This window comes from Parus major, chromosome 3 (genome assembly GCF_001522545.3).
Source record: "Parus major isolate Abel chromosome 3, Parus_major1.1, whole genome shotgun sequence".
In the NCBI taxonomy this organism is placed as follows: domain Eukaryota; kingdom Metazoa; phylum Chordata; class Aves; order Passeriformes; family Paridae; genus Parus; species Parus major.
In genome coordinates, this window is record NC_031770.1 from 7,484,859 (window position 1) to 7,504,195 (window position 19,337).

General features: G+C 39.1%; 2 protein-coding genes and 1 long non-coding RNA gene across 3 annotated transcripts; 2 read left to right on the forward strand and 1 right to left on the reverse strand.

The window, feature by feature from the left end:
• Positions 1 to 2,571: 2,571 nt before the first annotated feature.
• On the reverse strand, positions 2,572 to 6,876 carry LOC117244134. Its single transcript, XR_004496642.1, has 3 exons — positions 6,643 to 6,876; positions 5,452 to 5,498; positions 2,572 to 3,404 (listed from the first exon to the last, which is right to left on the reverse strand). It is a non-coding gene; the product is annotated as an uncharacterized LOC117244134 (long non-coding RNA).
• Positions 6,877 to 7,272: 396 nt separating this feature from the next.
• On the forward strand, positions 7,273 to 15,319 carry SNRPB2 (small nuclear ribonucleoprotein polypeptide B2). Its single transcript, XM_015623064.3, has 7 exons — positions 7,273 to 7,354; positions 7,636 to 7,723; positions 9,547 to 9,719; positions 11,420 to 11,560; positions 12,775 to 12,825; positions 14,336 to 14,424; positions 14,937 to 15,319. The coding sequence occupies exons 2-7, from the start codon at positions 7,660 to 7,662 to the stop codon at positions 15,094 to 15,096; spliced, it is 678 nt and encodes a 225-aa protein (XP_015478550.1). The 5' UTR covers positions 7,273 to 7,354; positions 7,636 to 7,659; the 3' UTR covers positions 15,097 to 15,319.
• A 120-nt stretch (positions 15,320 to 15,439) lies between these two features.
• OTOR (otoraplin) lies at positions 15,440 to 18,924 on the forward strand. Its single transcript, XM_015623065.3, is given in 4 exon segments — positions 15,440 to 17,363; positions 17,366 to 17,441; positions 17,863 to 18,008; positions 18,581 to 18,924. Coding segments are annotated over 4 exon segments (483 nt in total). The 5' UTR covers positions 15,440 to 17,282; the 3' UTR covers positions 18,761 to 18,924.
• The last annotated feature ends 413 nt before the right edge of the window (positions 18,925 to 19,337 follow it).

The window sequence follows — 19,337 nt, forward strand, 5'->3', positions numbered from 1 at the left end:
TGAGGCACCCCAGGAGATGGTGAAGGGTCCTTTGTTTAGTGAGGATGGGTGTTAGTAAGGTCGCAGTGCATTGGCCGCTCTTAGGAGCAGAGCTCCACTCATGTTAGGAGAAGGCAGCAGGAGACAGAACCCTGCAGTGCTGGGGAATTCTCCCCACAGCGACCGCAGCCTCCTTCCCCTCTTACGCCACTGAGCGAGAGAGAGCAAGAACCCAGACCCTTCACCCTGCCCAAATCTCACGGTATCTCTGCCCCTCCAAGAGAAAAACCCCCAGGTAAAGAGAGAGTAGCCAGCTGCACCCTTCCCCTGAGCTGTGGCAACTTATTTTGCCTTTCTTAAGTACTGGTCAAAGTCTCTTAGCAATATAATCGGATAAAATTTCCTGAGAGAAAGAAACAAAAGGAAAATCCTAAACCAAACAACAAAACACTCCTAGCCACCTTTTAATAGAAAGTTTTCTCTAGAAAAATTATAACCAGCCATGTGTGAAATAATTGCCTTTCAGTCTGAAACCAGGAAAAATTCATTTGGTTTTGGATATTGAATGTTTAATATTGTAACAATAATTGTGGTGGAAAGGATTAACTTAATGCACCTGCACGTTTCATTTGAAGCCAGCGCCTTCATATGCTCATCTATCCAAGCATCTGTTCTCACTTGGCTCTGTGGAGGTGGGGAATTTATTCATTCAGAGGTAAAGTCTCATCTCACAGAGCTGAGATTTATTTTACATTCCTGAAGGCACAATTGCATAAATCATAGCCATCGTGAAGCCTTTTAGAAAGCTGATATATGTGCAGCTGCTCTGCATGATACTCTGGTGGGGAGAAGTTAAAGCTATGTTTGATTTTGATCTCGACCTACACTATTTTTTTTTGATGTAAGATTTTTTCAAGAGGATGGCATAAGAGAACCCTAACATTAGAAAGGGCTCTGCCACACTGGGGTTAAATGCAAAATAAGCCCGGAAAGGCTCTTTGACTCCTAGCACTGCTCCAAACATAAGACAGCACAACACCTGCAGTTTTTTTCCAAAGCCTGACAAGCATTAGGACCACTAAAAGAATTTATAGCCAGCTCAAGTCTACCAGATGTTGTAAATTTACAGCCATCTAAAGTACCAGAGTTGGTATGATTTACTATCAGCTCCCCAATGTCTACTGTGACTGGGAACTAAATTATTTAAATCAATAAATGTTTGAAAGAATGAGACAATCGAAAAGCTCATGAGCTTTATTAGTATCTGTACAGGGAACTAGCAGAAACTCAACATAAGCCTAGGCAGAACTTGTTCATGGGGCTTACTACTGCTGTTTGCCCAAACTGCAGCAGTCATTAACCATAAGACTAATTATTAAATAAGCTTATTTAGCTTGATGCTGGCATGGGTCTGAGCTATTTCAAAGCTGTGCTGGCTTAAGAAAGAAGCATTTGGAAATCTAAGACCTTCTTTATAGCGTGTTACTGTTCATAGAGCTGATGGTGAGCTGCCAGTAAGTGCTGTAGACATCCCCACTGGGCAGACTTCTTTCCTCAGGTAGCATTGGTGTTGCCAAATCTCTTCTCTTGAAGTCCTCCTGCTGGGGAAACCTGTCTCTGTTTTCCTATCAGTCTGTGTTTTCCAGGGAATGTGTGCCCTTTGATCCAGGACATAATGTAGTCCCTCCCTGTCCAGGGAGTGTGTTCCTCAGATCCTCAGTGATGCCATGAGTTATTTGAGTCTACTGTGGCCACCCACTTGCTGACTTCCAGCCCAGCAATGCTGCTTTAAGCAAGCTAAGCTTCCTACCAACCTCCATGCCAAAGTTTTCCAAGGCTGTAGCAGACATCAGCTCCAGCCTCCTATTGAGCTCACAGATACAGAATCATTTACATCTCAGCAGCACCCCCAGATGTCTCTGGTTTTCATCAGGGACCCCAGCACATCATTTCAAGATTTTCACAATGGAGGGCTGGTCTAAGTGAGATTTTTTTACAAAGAAGGGAAGGAAAGAACTAGGCAATTTAATACAGCTCAGTAGGTAAGTGTTGGTTTTAATATACTGCAATGTATCTCATGCATGAGGATTCAGAAGTATTGAATTCAAATGCACAGTGTAAATCACATCACTTACACTGCATTAGTATGCTGGTTCCAATAAAACTATACAAAAAATAACCCAGTTTGAAAGCAAAAGGAAAGGAATGCAAGTGTTCTTGCACAACAATAAATCAAACCAGCTAGCTGCTATTCTTCCCAGCAAAGAGTTGCAGTGTGGACAGATGTTACTGCCACTAATACTAATAAATACTAATAAATACTAATAATACTGCCATTTAATACTAATAAAAGTACAACCCCAGCAACCTAAACTAATTTTAAGCTGTTGTCAATGAAGACAGACCCTCTTGCTTCCAAAGAGAATCAAGTTTATTACCATCATGCAAGGCCTTATATACTATATGACTATGTTAATAGTCATATACTATTAACTAAAATACTAAAAATACTAAATATTAACTAATTATTTATTATTTATTTATATAATATTATTTATTTACAATTTTATTTATTTATATAATTATTTATTGTTTATATATTATTTATTTATTATTTAGTTAATTATTTAATTAACTAAAATAGCTAAAAACACTCTGGCTAAAATCCATACTTGTTAGAATTCTTTGTTAACTAAACAAACACTGTCCACTCGTTCCTCTAACCAACCCAGCACTCTGATGAAGCGTTGTCCACAGGAAGCTTACATGACTTGTTTCTGTCTTCATGCCAGCTGTGTTTCCCATAGAGGTTTTCATGAATTGTCAGAGAGCAAAGAGGAACAAAGTGAGCAAAGGCCTTCTATTTATTCTATGAGACGTTTCTTGTCTCCCACATTAAGCCATCTGTATGAAACTAAGGATGCTAACCACATTTCAACTCTTTCAGCATATTAGCATACCCAAAGTAAGGGAATCACCATGACGATAAATCTAACAAATATGAGGAGTTGCATACTTGCACCCTGAAATTTCAAATGAGCTTTTGCCACAGGGGACTGAGGCAGCAGGGTAATGCAAGAGATGCAAGGTTCCTGAAATTGTCAGCAGCAAAAAAGTGGTCTGAGAGGGAACATCATAAAGGAAAGCATAGTCTAGAAGTGCATTTTTTTCACACTTGATAAAACACAAAAATTAAATATACTTATTTGCCATTTATATATATTTATATATATATATATGCATATGCTAGATATAACTAGTTAACTACAAATGTAAATATCTAAAATTTAATTCTGGTTTACTAAAAAATGGTAATTTATTTATTTTAAACAATGCAACAGTTGTCTGTTTCCATACACTAGAAGTGGGTCCAAAGAAATAAATGCTTGTGCTTATTGTTTTCCTCAGTAAAGGAGAAAGGCAACCTGGTCAAGAGAATAAGCAACAGTTGTATTAGCCATGATATAATGATTTTCCTCTGAAACAACAATACTAAATAATTCCTTATGCTAGTGTATTCTTCCCCTGGTTAGTGAAGCTCTCTTGACTAAATTACAGTCTGTCAAGCAGTGTATTAAATAATCAAGAGTATAAACTGCCAGTAATAAATGTCAGATTAATGTGTGGAGGTTTTTTTCTTTCAGATCAAGCAGCAATACACTCAAACACCTTTTTAGTGATTATGAAGCAGCCTTATTAAATGAAGTGCAGTACATTTCCCCCCTTGTGTATGGTGTTTTTGTTTGCCTCCCTGCCTACTACTGGGTGTTTTATTGTCCCCCAACCAGGGTCAGCCAGGTTCTTTCTCTGAGTGTTATTAACAGTCAATTAATAACTCACAATTAATTCAGGTGGTTCAAGTGAAGCTTTGCCAAGCACATTGCCAAGCTCTTATCAATACTGAACTTGTCCTGCTATCCCATTGTCCATTCTCTCTGCTTTGTTAGTTTGCAGAGATCACATATGAAGAGCCTGTGGACAATGATCTGTAAATCCCTGTGGACTCCTCAGCTTTGGGCAACAGCAGCTAGTCCAACTGCTCAGCAAATCCTGATTTATAGGGAGCAATTCCTTCCCTTTCACACCTTCCAGCTGAATATAGATCACAAAGTTGTTCACCCAACAAAGAACATTTTCTATCTTCAATGTGAGGCTTCATGTATATTGACTTTGCAAGTGCTCACAGAGCCAGTTTGTACTTGCTAGGAAATTTCCTTATTTCCTGTTACTTTGCTCATTGTCTTTGTCCATGCTGCAATGTTTAGTGATTTTGTATTACCTTCTCCCTGACACAGAACAGAGTAAAGGCCAGAGCAAAAGTACTGCAGTCAAATCCAGCCAGGTCACAAAACATTTGCAATTATGTTCCTTTCTAGCATGTGGGTTTAATTGAGATGAAAGTATTTCTATATAGTAATTCATTCTATATAGAATAAGAATATATATTCTATATAGTTCTATAGAGTAACTTTGCTTATCTCACCATCTTCCTACAGGAAATAACAGCTGTGAAAACTGTGAAGCATCACTTTGTGTGGACCCAATCAAGGCCATGAGGGCACAAAGCTATCAAGCTTCCACCACACACAGTTCTTGGTTATTTACACCTCAGAGAATTTTGTTGAATTTGGAAAAGTAAGATGAAGAAAAAAAAGCCCTTTCTTTTTATTATAGGTTTCATAATAAACAGCAGCAATAGCAATGAAATCCTGGGTTTCCCTTGACCTTAAGCAAAGGGTAGGATGGGAGAAATGGTGGCTGAAAAGATACTTTAAAGAACCCTGTGCCCTTTGATTTGTTTCTCCAGAGCTGTTTGGCAACCTCTGATGAAGCAGGTACCTGTCCAAGCTGAAATTGTGTTCCCACACTTTGGTGATGGATCATAATTGGTTATTAAGGTGCTGCAGGTACTCTAAGAAATTTGAAGTAATTTTTACAGTACTTCAAGCATTCAGGGACTTTTAAATAAACAACATAAATGACCATTTTAGTGAATATAACAGCTCTGTACCTCTGTTTGGGGATCAAGGAAACAGAAGTAATTCAAATAAACCTTAGAGAAGTGAGGAGGAAGCCAACTTGAGGAATGAATGTCACTTTTATTGAACTGGCAGGCAGACGTGAAATCCCATCTGAGGAGCTGGAAAGATGCATTTTTTTCTGCCTTATTGCATTCAAATTCTGGAAGAGTAAATCAGCTGTCCTTAAAGTGACTCTGAGCAAGTATAAGTGTGGCATGCTGTGCTGGATGAAATATAGAAGCCATGAATCCTTCCTTACTTTGTGTCAGGTTGACAGGTTTTTTTTGTATTTGTTTTTTAGTGTCTTCTCTATGGACAGTTGAAGGACTTTATTTTAAAAACAATTTATAAAATGTCAAGGTTTTTGATTCTGTGAGTCCAATTTCTTTATCTGCATTGACTCAACAACAAATAAGCAGTTTTGAACATTTATACTAAATTGTAAAGTTACCTGGACTGTAGTGCTGATGTAGGTATAAAACACTACAGCCAGCCTTTCTGAAAAAGAATTTTAATGTATTGTTCAGGCTTGGATTTCAAAGCTTTACTTCATCTTAACAACTAACTCTAAGACAATAAACAAAGAAAGATAAATACAACCCTAAAACTTGACCAGAACTGCTGCCTGTCATGTTCTGAATTTGTCACATGTATGCATTCCATAAGGCATCCACTGGCACAGCATTTCCCACACCATGGTCTGCTGTAAATAACTGCAGAACACGCTGTTTTCTTCCCCTAGTGAATGACACCTCAGTCAACAGCTTATTTGCCTTTGGCTTTTATTTTTGACTCCCTTTAATCTATGTTTTTCTTTATATACTTCCTACATGCTCTGGAATCTGGAGTAATGTTTTTTTCCCAGAATTATTATTGAACCAAGAACTCCACCTAATATTCCTGCTTCTTTACTAAGCAATGGCCTGCCCCAAAATAATTTATAGCTTAAGCAAAAACTACTTCACTGATTATGAAGTAGTTTCCCTGAAAGAATTCCTTTTTTATATGTAAAATGTAGCAACTTCAAATTGTTTCTGAAAAAGCCTGCCTAATAATTCATAGAAATGAAGGCATACAGCCTGCAAAATTATTCCAAAAATTCAAGGGCTGCAACCTCTGCCCTGTTTATTTGTTCTGAGGCAGCACTACTGCAGGAATTTTCAAAGTACCTTCAAGAAATTACATTTTAAAAAAATAGACTGCCTTTTGAATATTGGAATTTAAAAAGAAATATTACCTACTGATTGTTTATAGACATTTTGAAGTTTTTGCATTCTCCCACCTGCAGTGCTACATCCAGCTCTGGGATCCCCAGAACAAGAAGGACTTGCATGGACAGTCTGGGGAAGGGACACAAAGGTGGTTTGCAGGATGGAGGTCCTCTGCTAGGAGGAGAGACTGGGGGAATTGAGATTGTTTAGCTTGGAGAGGAGGAGGCTCTGCTGCAACCTAATTGTGGCCTCTCGGAAAGGGCCTAATTTATAAGGGGAATATTTATTATTTCTAATAAATAAGGCATCATAAATAAGGGGGACTCTGGAGAGCAATGGTTTCCAAGGTTATGGAGTGACAGGACAAGGGGGGATGGATTCAGACTGAAGGAGAGCAGGTTGAGACCAGACATTGTGCAGAAATACTTCACCGTGAGGGTGGTGAGGCTCTGGCACAGTTGCCCAGAGAAGCTGTGCCATGGGTGCTCACGGCTGGGATGGATTGGGCTTGGAGCAGCCCAGTCTGGTGCAAGGTGTCCATGTCCACGGCAGGGTGGTTTTACTTCTACAACCCGAACCATTCCACGCTTCCCCGAGCTGCTGCTCTAGGTGCTGCGGAGACAAAAAACAAACCGAAACAACAACAACAAAAAAACAACAAAAAAAAAAAAAAAAAAAAAAAAAAACAAAAAAACCCCCCAAAAAAAAAAAAAAAAAAAAAAAAAAAAAAAAACACACCAAAAAAAAAAAAAAAAACAAAAAAAAAAAAACCCAAAAAACCCAAAACAAAACAAACAAAAACCCAAAACCAAAGAAACAGAACAGCCCCAGAGGACAACCAACCGAACAAAAAAAAAAATTAAATCCCACCACACTTATCTTTACTTATGATTCTATTAGGCTAGGAAAGAGCCAAACCCTGAGGCAAGAAATACCCATTTCGACCGACAACAAACTTTTGTCCCTTTTTATCCTTCTCTGGTTTTTATCCCGTTTTACCCCTCATCCCGCCGCTCCCCATCGGCGCTATCGGCGCTCGGCGCATCCACTGCTCTGGGAGCGGCTTTGCCGCCTGCGCTGCGTCCCGGCAGGGCGGGACGGACAGACTGCCATCGAGACCTGAGGACGGGCAGGAGAGGGGAGGTGAGCGGGGCCTGGGATCCGCGGTCCAGGCGCCAGGATCCAGGGGGTGCAAGGAGGGGCTGCCTCGGGGTTCCCTCTCTGAGTTCCTGTCCCGCCGTTGCTGCCCCGGCCCGCCCGGAAAGGGAGGAGCGGGGCGGGTGTGCGGCCTGCGGGCGGGCAGACATACAGACGGACAGGCCGCCCCCAGGCTCGTGGTGCCGCTGCCCGGGGCCGTGAGGTGCCGCCGGCGTTGGCAGCGCCCCGGCCGCCGCTAACGCCTCCCCTGTGTGTTCTGCCCGCAGGCAGCTTTATAGGTACCGCCGAGAATGGACATCAGGCCGAACCACACCATCTACATCAACAACATCAACGACAAGATCAAGAAGGAAGGTAGGGATGGCTGCCGGTCTCCTCTGGAACGGGGAGGTTGTCCGGTGAGGCCTGGTCATGCAGTGCACTTGCCACTTGTCTTACAAAGGGGCTTTTAGGAGCTCCCGGAGGTCTCCGAGCGGGAGGCGGTCATGAGCAGAGTTCTGGGCAAAAGTCTCGAAATGAAACGGTAGCTAAAGCAAACAAACGCACCTCCCACTAGATCAGGCTGCTCAGATCTCCCTGCAGGTCAGTCTTGGACATTTTCAGGGATGGGGAGTCTGCAACCTCTGTGGGCAACAGGTTCCTGTGCCTTAGCACCCTAACAGTAAAAAATATTTTCCCAATATCACTTCTAAGCCTCCTCTCAGTTTGAAGCTTTTACCTCTCTTCCTGGCACTCCAAGCCATTGTAAATAGTTTCTCTCAATCTTGTAGGCTCCCTTCAGGTACTGGAAGGCAACACTTAGATTACTCCTAAGCCTTCTCTTTTCCAGGCTGAACAATCCCAAAGCTCTCAGCCCTTCCTCATAGGAGAGGTGCTCCATCCCTCTAATCAACTTGGTGGCCCCCTGGACTTGCGTCAACAGGTCCATGTCCTTCTGTGCTGGATCCCAGATCTGGATGCAGCACTGCAGGTGGGATCTCACCTGAGTGGGGCAGAGTCCCATCCCTCTCAGGGTGCTGCCCACCCTGCTTTGGATGCAGCCCAGGACATGGTTGGTTTCTGGGCTGTGATTACACATGTGCAGCTCATGTCCAGCCCCTTCTCCACCATCACCCCCAGTCTTTCTCCCCAGTGCTGCTGTCCATCTGTCCATCCCCCAGCCTGGACTGATTGATGCTGGATGTTGCCCAGGTTTAACACCTTGCACTTGGTCTTGTTACATCTCATAGGATTACCATGGCTTAAATATAGGGTATTAAAGTACCTGTTAACATTACAAATTACTTCCTATTTTAATACAGGTGATAGGGTAATTTTTAGGGAAAGTGGTTTGAGAGAAAGTCTTTTTTTTAATAAAAAAACCACTACACTATAGTTAGTCAGGAGCAGGTGGAGAAAAGTTGGAGAAAGTGACAGTGGACTGGTATTACCAAATCTCAACAGCAATAAAGAAGAGGCAGTGCTCTTACATTGCTAAAATAGTTCAAATATAAGGTTTTTGTCTTAGAATGATTACACAGTACAGATTATTTATTTAGCTTGATTTGGATTGGACTAAGGTTTAATTTGGCATATATTCAGGTGATTGTAAATAATTAAAGTAAATCCAATGCTGCTGTAAGCTGCAGTAGTATCATACAAAAATAATTTGGATCCAGGATATGACAAAATACTTAATGTAAATGCAAAAATTGATTAAACAGTTACAACCAAAATTTCCATCTTGAATTAACCTTTAGCTAGTTGCTATTTTGCTGCATTCTTGTTTTACATCACATCTCTTTACTGCTGCTTGTTTCAGTTTTGATTTTCTGATCAGTCCGAGATGGCTGTCATGTATCATACTTGATTGTGTGAGGGACTGTGTGTGTTTATACATGTATGAAAATATGGTTTTACATACCCTTATGTAACTGTGACTCCCTTGGAATGGTAGGATGGATGGCACTAGAATGTCTTCCCTACCTGAATCCCTGAGGTTTGAGACCAAATGTTGTACACTCTCTTACAAAACCTGAACAAATGAACTTGTACTGATGCAGCAGTTTTGACAAACTCAAGTACTCACTGTGTCAACTAAAGCTTGTAAAAAACATTGTTTCCAAAGATAGCAGACTCAGTAGAAGTCAAAATTTGCATGTAGCCTGTTAAAATTTGTTTTCTCCTTTGGTCCCCAGAGCTGAAGAGGTCCCTGTACGCATTATTCTCACAGTTTGGCCATGTGGTTGACATCGTGGCTTTAAAGACCATGAAGATGAGAGGACAGGCATTTGTTATATTTAAAGAACTTGGATCATCTACCAATGCTTTGAGGCAGCTACAAGGTTTTCCGTTTTATGGGAAACCAATGGTAAGTTACTTTGTTACCTTGTAAAGAAGAAAAATGACCTGATGGTGTGATACAGTGTTTTACTACTTACACCTTGAGAATGAACAATCATATGTAGTTGTTACCGAAGGATTACTCAGTCAGGTCACATCTTGATGGGTACCTGCATTTGTGCAAGCTGGAAGGATCCTGAAGAGACTGCAGTTATAACACACACACTCTGAACTTAATGTTCAGATTTCTTAATGGGGGGGCTTTGTTTTTCTATGCTGGGTTAAAGTTTTTAAGATCTTAAATCTTTTTTAAGATCATTTTACTCATCATGTCTTCCATTGAACTGGTTAAATTACTTCTGTTTTATTATTGAAATTAGAGTAGTTTTCAGTTACTTTATGTAGAGTAACATAAACTACTCTTAGATTTGTAATGAATAGCTAGAATGTGATGCTTCCTTTTTAAGGTAACATTGAGGAGGGTGAAGACCTCCAGTTTGCTTTCCAGACGTGACCAATTATTTTTTTTTTAAAATTGATGGCTAGTTCTGCTTGACTGTAGATCACCAAACCAAGCAGCTACTTCAGTATCAGTAGAGTGAAGCAAATACAGTGCTGGCTAATAGAACATGGTTTAGTAATGTACTTCATAACATGCAGGATAGCATAACTGACATGCCTTGTTCTTGCCTGCTTGGATAATTAGGCATCTCTTAATTCTGCAACTATTGGTGAGGTGTAATGATACATGCAAATGGCCCACGACTTCAGCAATGGGTGGGTACATTACTGCTGGCTCTCAGCTCATGGCTTTGATCACTGAAGAGAGCAGTTGTGCTGCTGAGCCACAAGCTATTTGCCTTAACACCTTCAGAATCTCTAATTAAATTCTTACTGCAGAATTTTGCAAGCTCAGTCTGCCATTTATCCTTAAGCAGTTTTGTGCTCAGTACAACTCAATAAGAAATAAAATGATTAAGGCTTCATAAGCTTTCAAATGTACTTCCCTCTTTGAACATTGCCTGCAGCCTGTGTACTCTAAGCACTAAACAAAAGCATTAAAAAAAAATCTTAAGCTGCTGTGTAGTTTTGTATTAAGGTAGTCTCTGATAGGAAAAACAATAGGATTGTGTGCATAAATATCAATGTTGTACACTGGTGTAGTTATACCTGCATCCGCTCAACCTTCAGCTGTGGGGGCTTTTGTCAAAAGAACAGCAGCATTTATGCAATCCTGTTGGGATTAAGGTGGATAACTGTCTTTTCTGTTTAAGAAGTTTGAGTTTTGCTGAATTTACATTTCTGCAGAGATCTGAGAAATCACTGTCAAATTTTATCTCCCCAAAATGGGATTGAAAACTCAAAGTTTTAATAGAAGCTAGTGCCAATTTTCTCAAATCTCCTATATGTAGCTCAAATGTATCTCTCTGTAGGTGCTACCTTGACAGATGTTAAGAGGATGTTGTTAGATAAATGGAGTTCTGATTTCAATGAGCTAAAGTTAGTAACTTCCATATTAGGGTGTTTTTTTTAGACTTCTGTAATTGTGTTCAGAAGTAACTATGAGAATTGGTTACTCTGTAAGTGTACCTACACTTTATAACAATGTTTTTAATATAAAAGGTTCCTGCAAAAAAAAATGCAAATACACAGTTAATGAAAGTGGTGCAAAATACTCAGTATTATTAACTGCAGAATATACTCTGTTTTCTTTTTTCTTTTAAAAAGCGTATTCAGTATGCAAAAACAGACTCTGATATAATCTCTAAAATGCGTGGGACTTTTGCTGATAAGGAAAAAAGAAAGGAAAAGAAGAAAGCCAAAACTCTGGAGCAGTCAGCAAATGCACCAAATAAAAAGGTTATCCAGGTAAGCTGCTTCTCTGTTTAGAAAAAATGAAAACAAAATAACACAAAACAAACAAAAAACCCCAAACCAAAGAAAAAACCAACAACAATAAAAATACCCCCACATAAAAGCTATTCTAAGTAATTTTATAGGACTTGATGTTGTCTTTTTTACGTTTCAGTTTCCTGAATTGGGGTCTGTTGATTATCTAGAGCTCTTGAGCATTTACTAGAAGTTGAAGGAGAGGGGGCTGGTTATGCAGTCCTTGCTGTTCCTTTTGTTTTTTTCTCCTGCTATTACCAGATGAAAATATAGATGTAGGGCAAAGGTACAACAAACCAAAGCAGAAACTAGCCTCTTTTAAGAATAGGAAAAAAAGAAGAGTGTGCTTACCTTTAGTACTGGCTTCAAGTGCTCAACCAGCTTTTCTCTTCAGTGTTTTAATCCCATGTTGCCCAATGAGGACAGAAGAATGGTAAATGAGAACAAGACAATTCATTCATTTACGTTAGATATTAGATGTTTGATGTTGGATTAACAGGAATTAGGCTGGAATTTATCTCCACTAAGGGTTGGCCTGCCTAAAGTAACAACATTTAGGAGTTTTTGTGCTGAAGTATAGCAGAAAACATCAAGGCACCTGACCAGATCCCCCCAGTTTTTATATTGGACATGATATTCTGTACTATGGAATATCCCTTTGTCCAGTTCTGGTCAGCTGTCCTGGCTCCTTCCTGGCTTCTTTGGCACCTGCTCACTAGCAGAGCATGGGAAACTGCAAGTCCTTGATGTGAACAAACACTACCTATCAACAACCAAAACATCTGTTTGTTATCAGTGTTACTCTCATTCTGCATTCAAAACACACTGTACTAAGGAGAAAATTAATTCTGTCCCAGGTGAAGCCAGGATACCTGTCTAGGCCTTCATTTTCAAAACTACTTACTCTCTGTCTATTAAATTAAATCCTGAAATGTGGAGAAATACTTCATTCAGCCATTAGATTGATCAGATAGTACTGACATTATTTCTTTTGATTGCCTGGTTTTGGAGCTAAGCAAAATTCACATGCTTTGTTCCCTTTGAGAAGTATCTCATGGGAACCAAATGTTCCTTGTATTCCAGCTCAAAAAAACCCTTAACATATGTCTTGAATTGTAGAGAAACATGGTGACATGTACCTGTTTATTTCTAATGAAACTCCTCTGTAAAACTATTTTGTACTTATTTACTAGGGAGCAACACAGAATGCAGCCAATGCCCCAGGTACTACACCACAGAATCAGGTAATGTTTTTTATTTTTATCACTAAAAGCATTAATGTTTATATTCTCTATGAATAATAATTTGTTACATGTGGAAACTTGAGGAGCTTTGTTTTTGTCCTATGAGACATTTGTCTAATAGCTACATGACAGAAAACAAAACAAATTCATTTCTTACTATATCTGGTTGACAGGAAATGAGAATCTGCAGTTTCTCATCACTATACAGAAAACAGCACTATTACCAAATAATACTGGATTCTTAAATTTGGACTGTGCTTAGTATCAGTTGAAGGATTCTTAATTTTTTTTATTGCTAATAAGTTCCCTTTAGCTTACTTTAGTCTAGCAGCAGATAAGGAAAAGGATGACAACACAGGATGCCAAAATATCTTCCTAAAAGCTTTATTTCAGGAGTTTGGGGGTTCTCTGCTCACTTTTGCTTTTTCTCTCACAAGTGTCTTTATTTTCCAAAGAATTGTGTGGAGATGTAGGAACAACTCCCTGCACTTCATTCATCTTGTCTGCTCAGTGACCTTCTAAATGATTCATGTTAGAAGTGGTAAAGAGCCAGGATTTGCAGGAGAACAAGTACCACAGAAGAATATATTTGCTTGTCCTGCCCTTCATCTTTCTTGAGTATTGCCATTGCATACATAATCAACAGGGGAAGGGGTCTTGCTCCCTGGATTTTCAGGCACAATACATGTGTATCAGTTTGCATCAAAGCACAATGCTGAGTGTTTGAGTATTTCTTTGAACTTCAGAAGTTTATTTTCTAATGGCACTACCTGGAATATTTCCAACAGTAGAAAGAGATTGTTCTGCTAAGGCTTTTTATTTGGCACTGCTTTGAGGATGGTTGAAGTTGGGATGTCCAGTTTGTTTTTATTTTTATAATGTACTCAATGATTTAAAGATACCAGTATCAGCAAATGACTACTCAGCCTTGTCTGTGGTGGGTGGCTACAAATTCATATTAGCAGGCAAATCTGTTAAAAAAATTAAAGCTCTAAATCTAAAGGATTTTCTAATTAAGAAATTTTAATTGAGCTCTGTAATAAAACCATGTGGGTTTTGTGAGTTTTGATTGCCCAGACATATTCAGTATTTTGGTAGTACTGCAGGTAAACAGGGATTGGCTTCCCACTGCTTTCCAGAAAGATGTGAGTCTTTTACATACCACTGCCATAAGGTGTCTTGGACAGCACTGCAGACACTGCTTTGGCATCTGGGTGCAGAGAGTGTTGCAGTGTCAGCTCTTGACTAGCTGAGTTTAAATGTGACATCTAAGACAGTATGGTATTGTGATTTTTGTGGAAGTAAGAACCTCTCCAAATTAATATATCTGTGTAAAAGAACGAAGGGGCTCTGTCTGCATATTGATAAAAGTGTGGTGAAGCCCAGATAGAATGTTGTGAGCAAAACTAAAGAAATGTGAGTCTTGGTTCAAATAATCATGCAGAGAGATGCAAAGGAAATGTATGCAACTATGTATAGTGTTCTGAGCTTTGATCTTCTGTTGTTGCAGGTGCCTGACAACCCACCAAACTACATCCTTTTCCTTAATAATTTGCCTGAGGAAACAAACGAGATGATGCTGTCCATGTTATTTAATCAGTAAGTTTTGAACAGAAATGATTTTTCCTTTGAATTCTTCTGTAACCTGTGTGTGTTTTCTCAGTTGGCAGGCTCTTATTTTAGAAGAGTTTCTTTTGAAGGTATTTCAGTTGTTTGTCTTACTGCCAAGATAACAGATGTCAGTTCTGATGACTTAGTCCAGAAAGCAAATCTCATCTTTTTTGTAGCTGGTTTTGATTGTGTAATTTATCTGCTATCAATTTGCATTGGATTTAATCTGGAGATTGTAATATGAAAGTCTTTAGGACGGCAGGAGCAGTTTTAAAACTAGTTAGATTGCTTCTCTATGTGTACAGCACTGATTAAACTGCTTCCACATAATATTCCTTAATTGAGGCATAGTTCTAAGGATAGAATGTGTAAAATCCTGCAATTTAAATCTTTCATTAGCAATAACTGTTGCACTAGTAGATGCTTCTGGTAAGAAGCTACTGAAGAGAGATGTATTATTGAGCTAAGAAGTATTTGTTGACTCTCATCTTATTTTAAAGGTTTCCTGGATTCAAAGAAGTACGCTTAGTGCCAGGGCGCCATGACATCGCATTCGTGGAGTTTGAGAATGAGAATCAAGCAGGGGCTGCTCGAGATGCTCTCCAAGGATTCAAGATCACTCCATCTCATGCCATGAAAATCACTTATGCAAAGAAATAACTATATTCTCCTGTAAAGGACTTGTGTGGATAGGTGTTTGTTTTTTAAACACTGATACTCCAGTCAGCTAGCGTGTTTGCTGTTCTCTGCAGAACACATAAGACTCAAATAGAATTGCCACAATGACCAAGGCACACAGGATTTCCACAGATCATCTGGACAGTAACTTCTTCTGTTGAAATACTAATTTTTATAAAATAAAATAGAAATATGCTGTTTTCAAGCCATGTTTTTTCCTCAAGTCTGTCTCATTATTCATTAGCCTTGCAGTGCTTTATTCAGTCTAAGAACTTCTAAGGTGAACCTTATTTCTCAGAAGTAAGTGCTAAAACTAGCTGTCTTTCCAGAGCAAAAAGTATGATCAGGAATGCTGAATGCCAGCATATTCAGAATAAATACATCATTTAACCTCATTATCAAGGGGACAGCTGTTTTTCACTTAGGAAATACAGCTTATCATTAATGGATTTTTTCCCCAGGTATAGTTAGAAATTGATTACAGTTTGGCAGTAATGTGATTCAACTCAGTTTTGTCTTGCTGGCTGGCAGTAGAAGCAAATCCCTAAAGGAAACATAAAAATTTCTGGTTTTTGGGCAGGCTTTTCCAAAATACATGTCCTAATGCTTCTGGGTTTCTCAGGTTTGATTTACTTTATTTTTTCTAATTTGTTAAAAGCTTCATAAGTTTTGTGTGGCACAAAATACACTGGATGCAGTGAAGTAATCAGATATAGTATTGTGAGTTGTAACTTCCAAATATTTTGGAAAAAAAAATCACTTTAAAAAGTTGGAGTGTTTTGTATCTGCAGCATGAGCCACCTTTTTTTGCACAAGACGTGGAAAATTGAAGTTTCACCTGCTCCCACAATACATTGCAAAACAATGCCTCTTTCACAGTCATCTCAATTACTGTCCTATCTCCATTTATGTATTTTTTCATTCTTTTTGAAGATTCAGTGTATGTGTGATTTCACAGGTATTCTAATACTTGCAAATGAAAATTGTTTCAATGTGCCTGTAACAGCAAAAACGAGAGTTACTCCATCATAACCTTGGATCTTTGCTCCTGCAGTCATAAATTTATAGGTAATAATTATGCTGTCATTTCATCCCACTAGTTTGTGTGCACATGACTACCATTGCTTTTCACCTTTATTAACGTAAAGGGTTTGGAGCTGTCTGCAAAGGAGGTTGGAGGAAGGAGTAATGGGCTGGAAGGCTAGAGGAGAACGTGGTGAAGTCAGCTGTTATTGGAAGGTGATGCTAGAAGTGATGCATGATGCACTTTCTTTGAAAAGAGTGTGGGGTTTTTGATGACAGCTGACAATTTCTGCTCCTCTCTGGGAACTGAAAGCTGGTGCAGCCAGACCTCCTCATGAATCAGGAAACACTGGTTCACTGGAGTGCAATTCAGGAATTTCCAAACTTGCCCTTGGTTATTTCTAAGTGCTAATTCAGACCAGCCTGCTGTAGCCTGACAGCTGTGCTGTTGTAAAGAGGTTGTAAACAGGACCTTGTAAGTCAGCCTGTGGCACTGTTTGGACCTGCAAACCCTCAGCAGAGTTCAGCTAGGTAAAGAGAAGTGAAATGGTTGCTGTCCTGGCATGACCTCTGTGTTTTGCTCTGACTGCATCTCCCTGTGGAAGGGATCTTGCCTGTGCAAATATGAAGTGCTTGAACTCTTAGATTTCAAATTTTAATTGCTGACTTGAAAAGCCTTTTTACTGCCTTGGAGCTCCCTAATTGTTTGTTTATATTGCATCCATCTGCTATTGTGCCAGTAGGACCTTTCTGTGGACAGGATGAGGGGAATCTGGCACCGAGGGTTTTTGGTCCAGGGAAGATTGTACTTGTCAGTGAGCATTTGTGAAAATTAAGGACAGGAGGATTAAGAAGAATGTAATTTCATTTGCTTCTTACCAGGGTCTGACTTAATTTTCATTCTCAGACTTTGCTTGAAATAGTGTTCAGGCTATGGACAACTCTGGGAGGGCTTAGCATGTTTAAATAATACAGTTGCTGATAAAAACCTTAACACAGAATGGCTTTGGGAGGGGATTCAGCTTTATGAGTCGGCCCTGAGGTTTTCTCTCTGCCTATGGCTCCTCTGGTGAGATGGAATGTTGCCACAGCCCCTTCCTATTAGCCTGCTGTGTTTGTCCAGGTGTCTCCCTCTTCCATAAAAGATGGACCTGGCACACCCTCAGATAGTGCTGCACCAAAGAAAAATGACACAAAGTGTTTATTTGATGATCTTTTGTATCTCAGATTAATGTTTCCTCTTGCAACTGGAATTTTTATGGAGAAGCTTACCAGCAAGTAGCTGTGTACTGATGATGTACTGTGTAAGTAAATTTGCTTTAACTTTGAGGACAAAATAGTTCTAAAAATAATGGTGAGGGTGAAGGGAAAACTACTTTGCTTGCTTAGCTCTGTCATATATTTGTCTTGTCAAGTGGCTATGTAGAATGTCACATGCAGTTTTACCAAAAAATGGGTTTTTTAAAGGGACATTTTTCACTTAAGTGAAAAGTGTAGAGAGGGCTTTTAACTTTCAGTGCTGAAATTGCTTCTGAAGCTGTTATTTTGCTTACTGGAGGATAGAAAAATGGCAAAACTAATTCTTGAAGACTTTAGCTGTTTCAAAATAACCTAATTTTATATGTAGGAATAGTTTTACTACAAGGCCACATGTATTTATATTTCTGTAAAAGTATGTATGTATTTGAATTCATCTAACTCATCCTTTTGTTCCTTTTCCCACAGACACCAATTCCCTTGCCAGAGCAGAAGAGGATTATAATGCTTCAGACTGCAGATTCATTAATATTAAGAAGGGTCAATTGATTTATGTTTACTCAAAACTAATGAATGAAAAAGACTCTGGAGAGTTCTGGCCTGCAAGTATAAGAGTTGATCCTTGTGTATATGAACAAACTAGAAGTAGATTAACACACATTGCTGTCAAGAAATGGATGCTAATGCTGAGCTATTGTGGGGCTTAAAGCAGCAACTTAGTTTTAAAAGTGGATGTTTAAACTGGTTGAGGAGACTTGAAGGAGTTTAATATTTTTCTTTTTTTAAGTGAAGTATCTTCAATAGCTATATGGTAATTATGAAGGGAACCTTTACAGAATGGCTCCACAGTTTATTTCTGTGGCTGTTTATGAAAACAGTGGAAGAGAAAGCTTTTATCACAGGAGCCTTTTAAGTCTTAAATTTAAGGGAAGCAAATAAAAAGATTAGCTGTGTTTACAAAAAAGCACCAGATAAAATAAAAGCAGTATTCATTTACTGAAAAAATGTGTGCCTAGATCAGAACTTCTGTCAATGGTTTGTTTCATGTGCCAGCTGGTTGGAACCTAGGAAATGTGAAACCAGATTAAGAACACTAGTGGTAACTCCTTTTTACTGAGTGATAAACCAGCTCAAAGCAGATGAGGATTGTTTTAAGGTATCTAATTATACATCTCCTTGCTTGAAGGTTTATGGAGAACATTTTGAAGGCCATATGGGGACAGCTGGTTATTTCTCTAGCAGTTTAGTGTCAGAACAACATGTCTATCAAGAAGCAAATAAGACTGTTCCTACAAGGGTAAGGAATTTACAAATTCCCAGCTGGCAGCATAATTGTACTTGGCTATGTAATGCTAATTTGCTGTAAAATTAAATCATTATTGTGGCAGTTGATTGTAGCATATCACAGATGCTCAGGAATCCAGTCTTTGGGCCTTTATACAGGCAAATAACCTCAATAAAATCCCTAACATTGATACAACTGATACAGCAGACATTGTAAATGTTGCAATAAAGACTTGATCCTTTTTATTTGAATAGTATTCCTTTAAGGTCATGTAAGTTTTACCCAAAGCTTTCTGATATTACAGCCTGGATTTTGTGCTGTAAACTTCAGTGAAGTACTAATGTATTTAATTCTTTTAATTGTGTATATAGATAGACACTGTCATACAGAACTTGTGATTACTGTGAGACCATGCTTGCTTTCTCATTACAAAGCTAATGTGTCAAAAAACTGAGTTAACAGGGTTTTGGAAATACATTTGCATTCTGTGAGTAAGTGGGCTGCATTTCTGAATGAAATCAGGTTTGTCCCTGATAATGCACAATAGTGCATTTTACTCCAAAAACATAGTATCTTTATTAAATCCCTGAAACCCTTCACAGAGGAGTGGAAGAGGAGGGTTCTTTCTCAGAGGCCAGCATGGTTTGGCTTACAACAG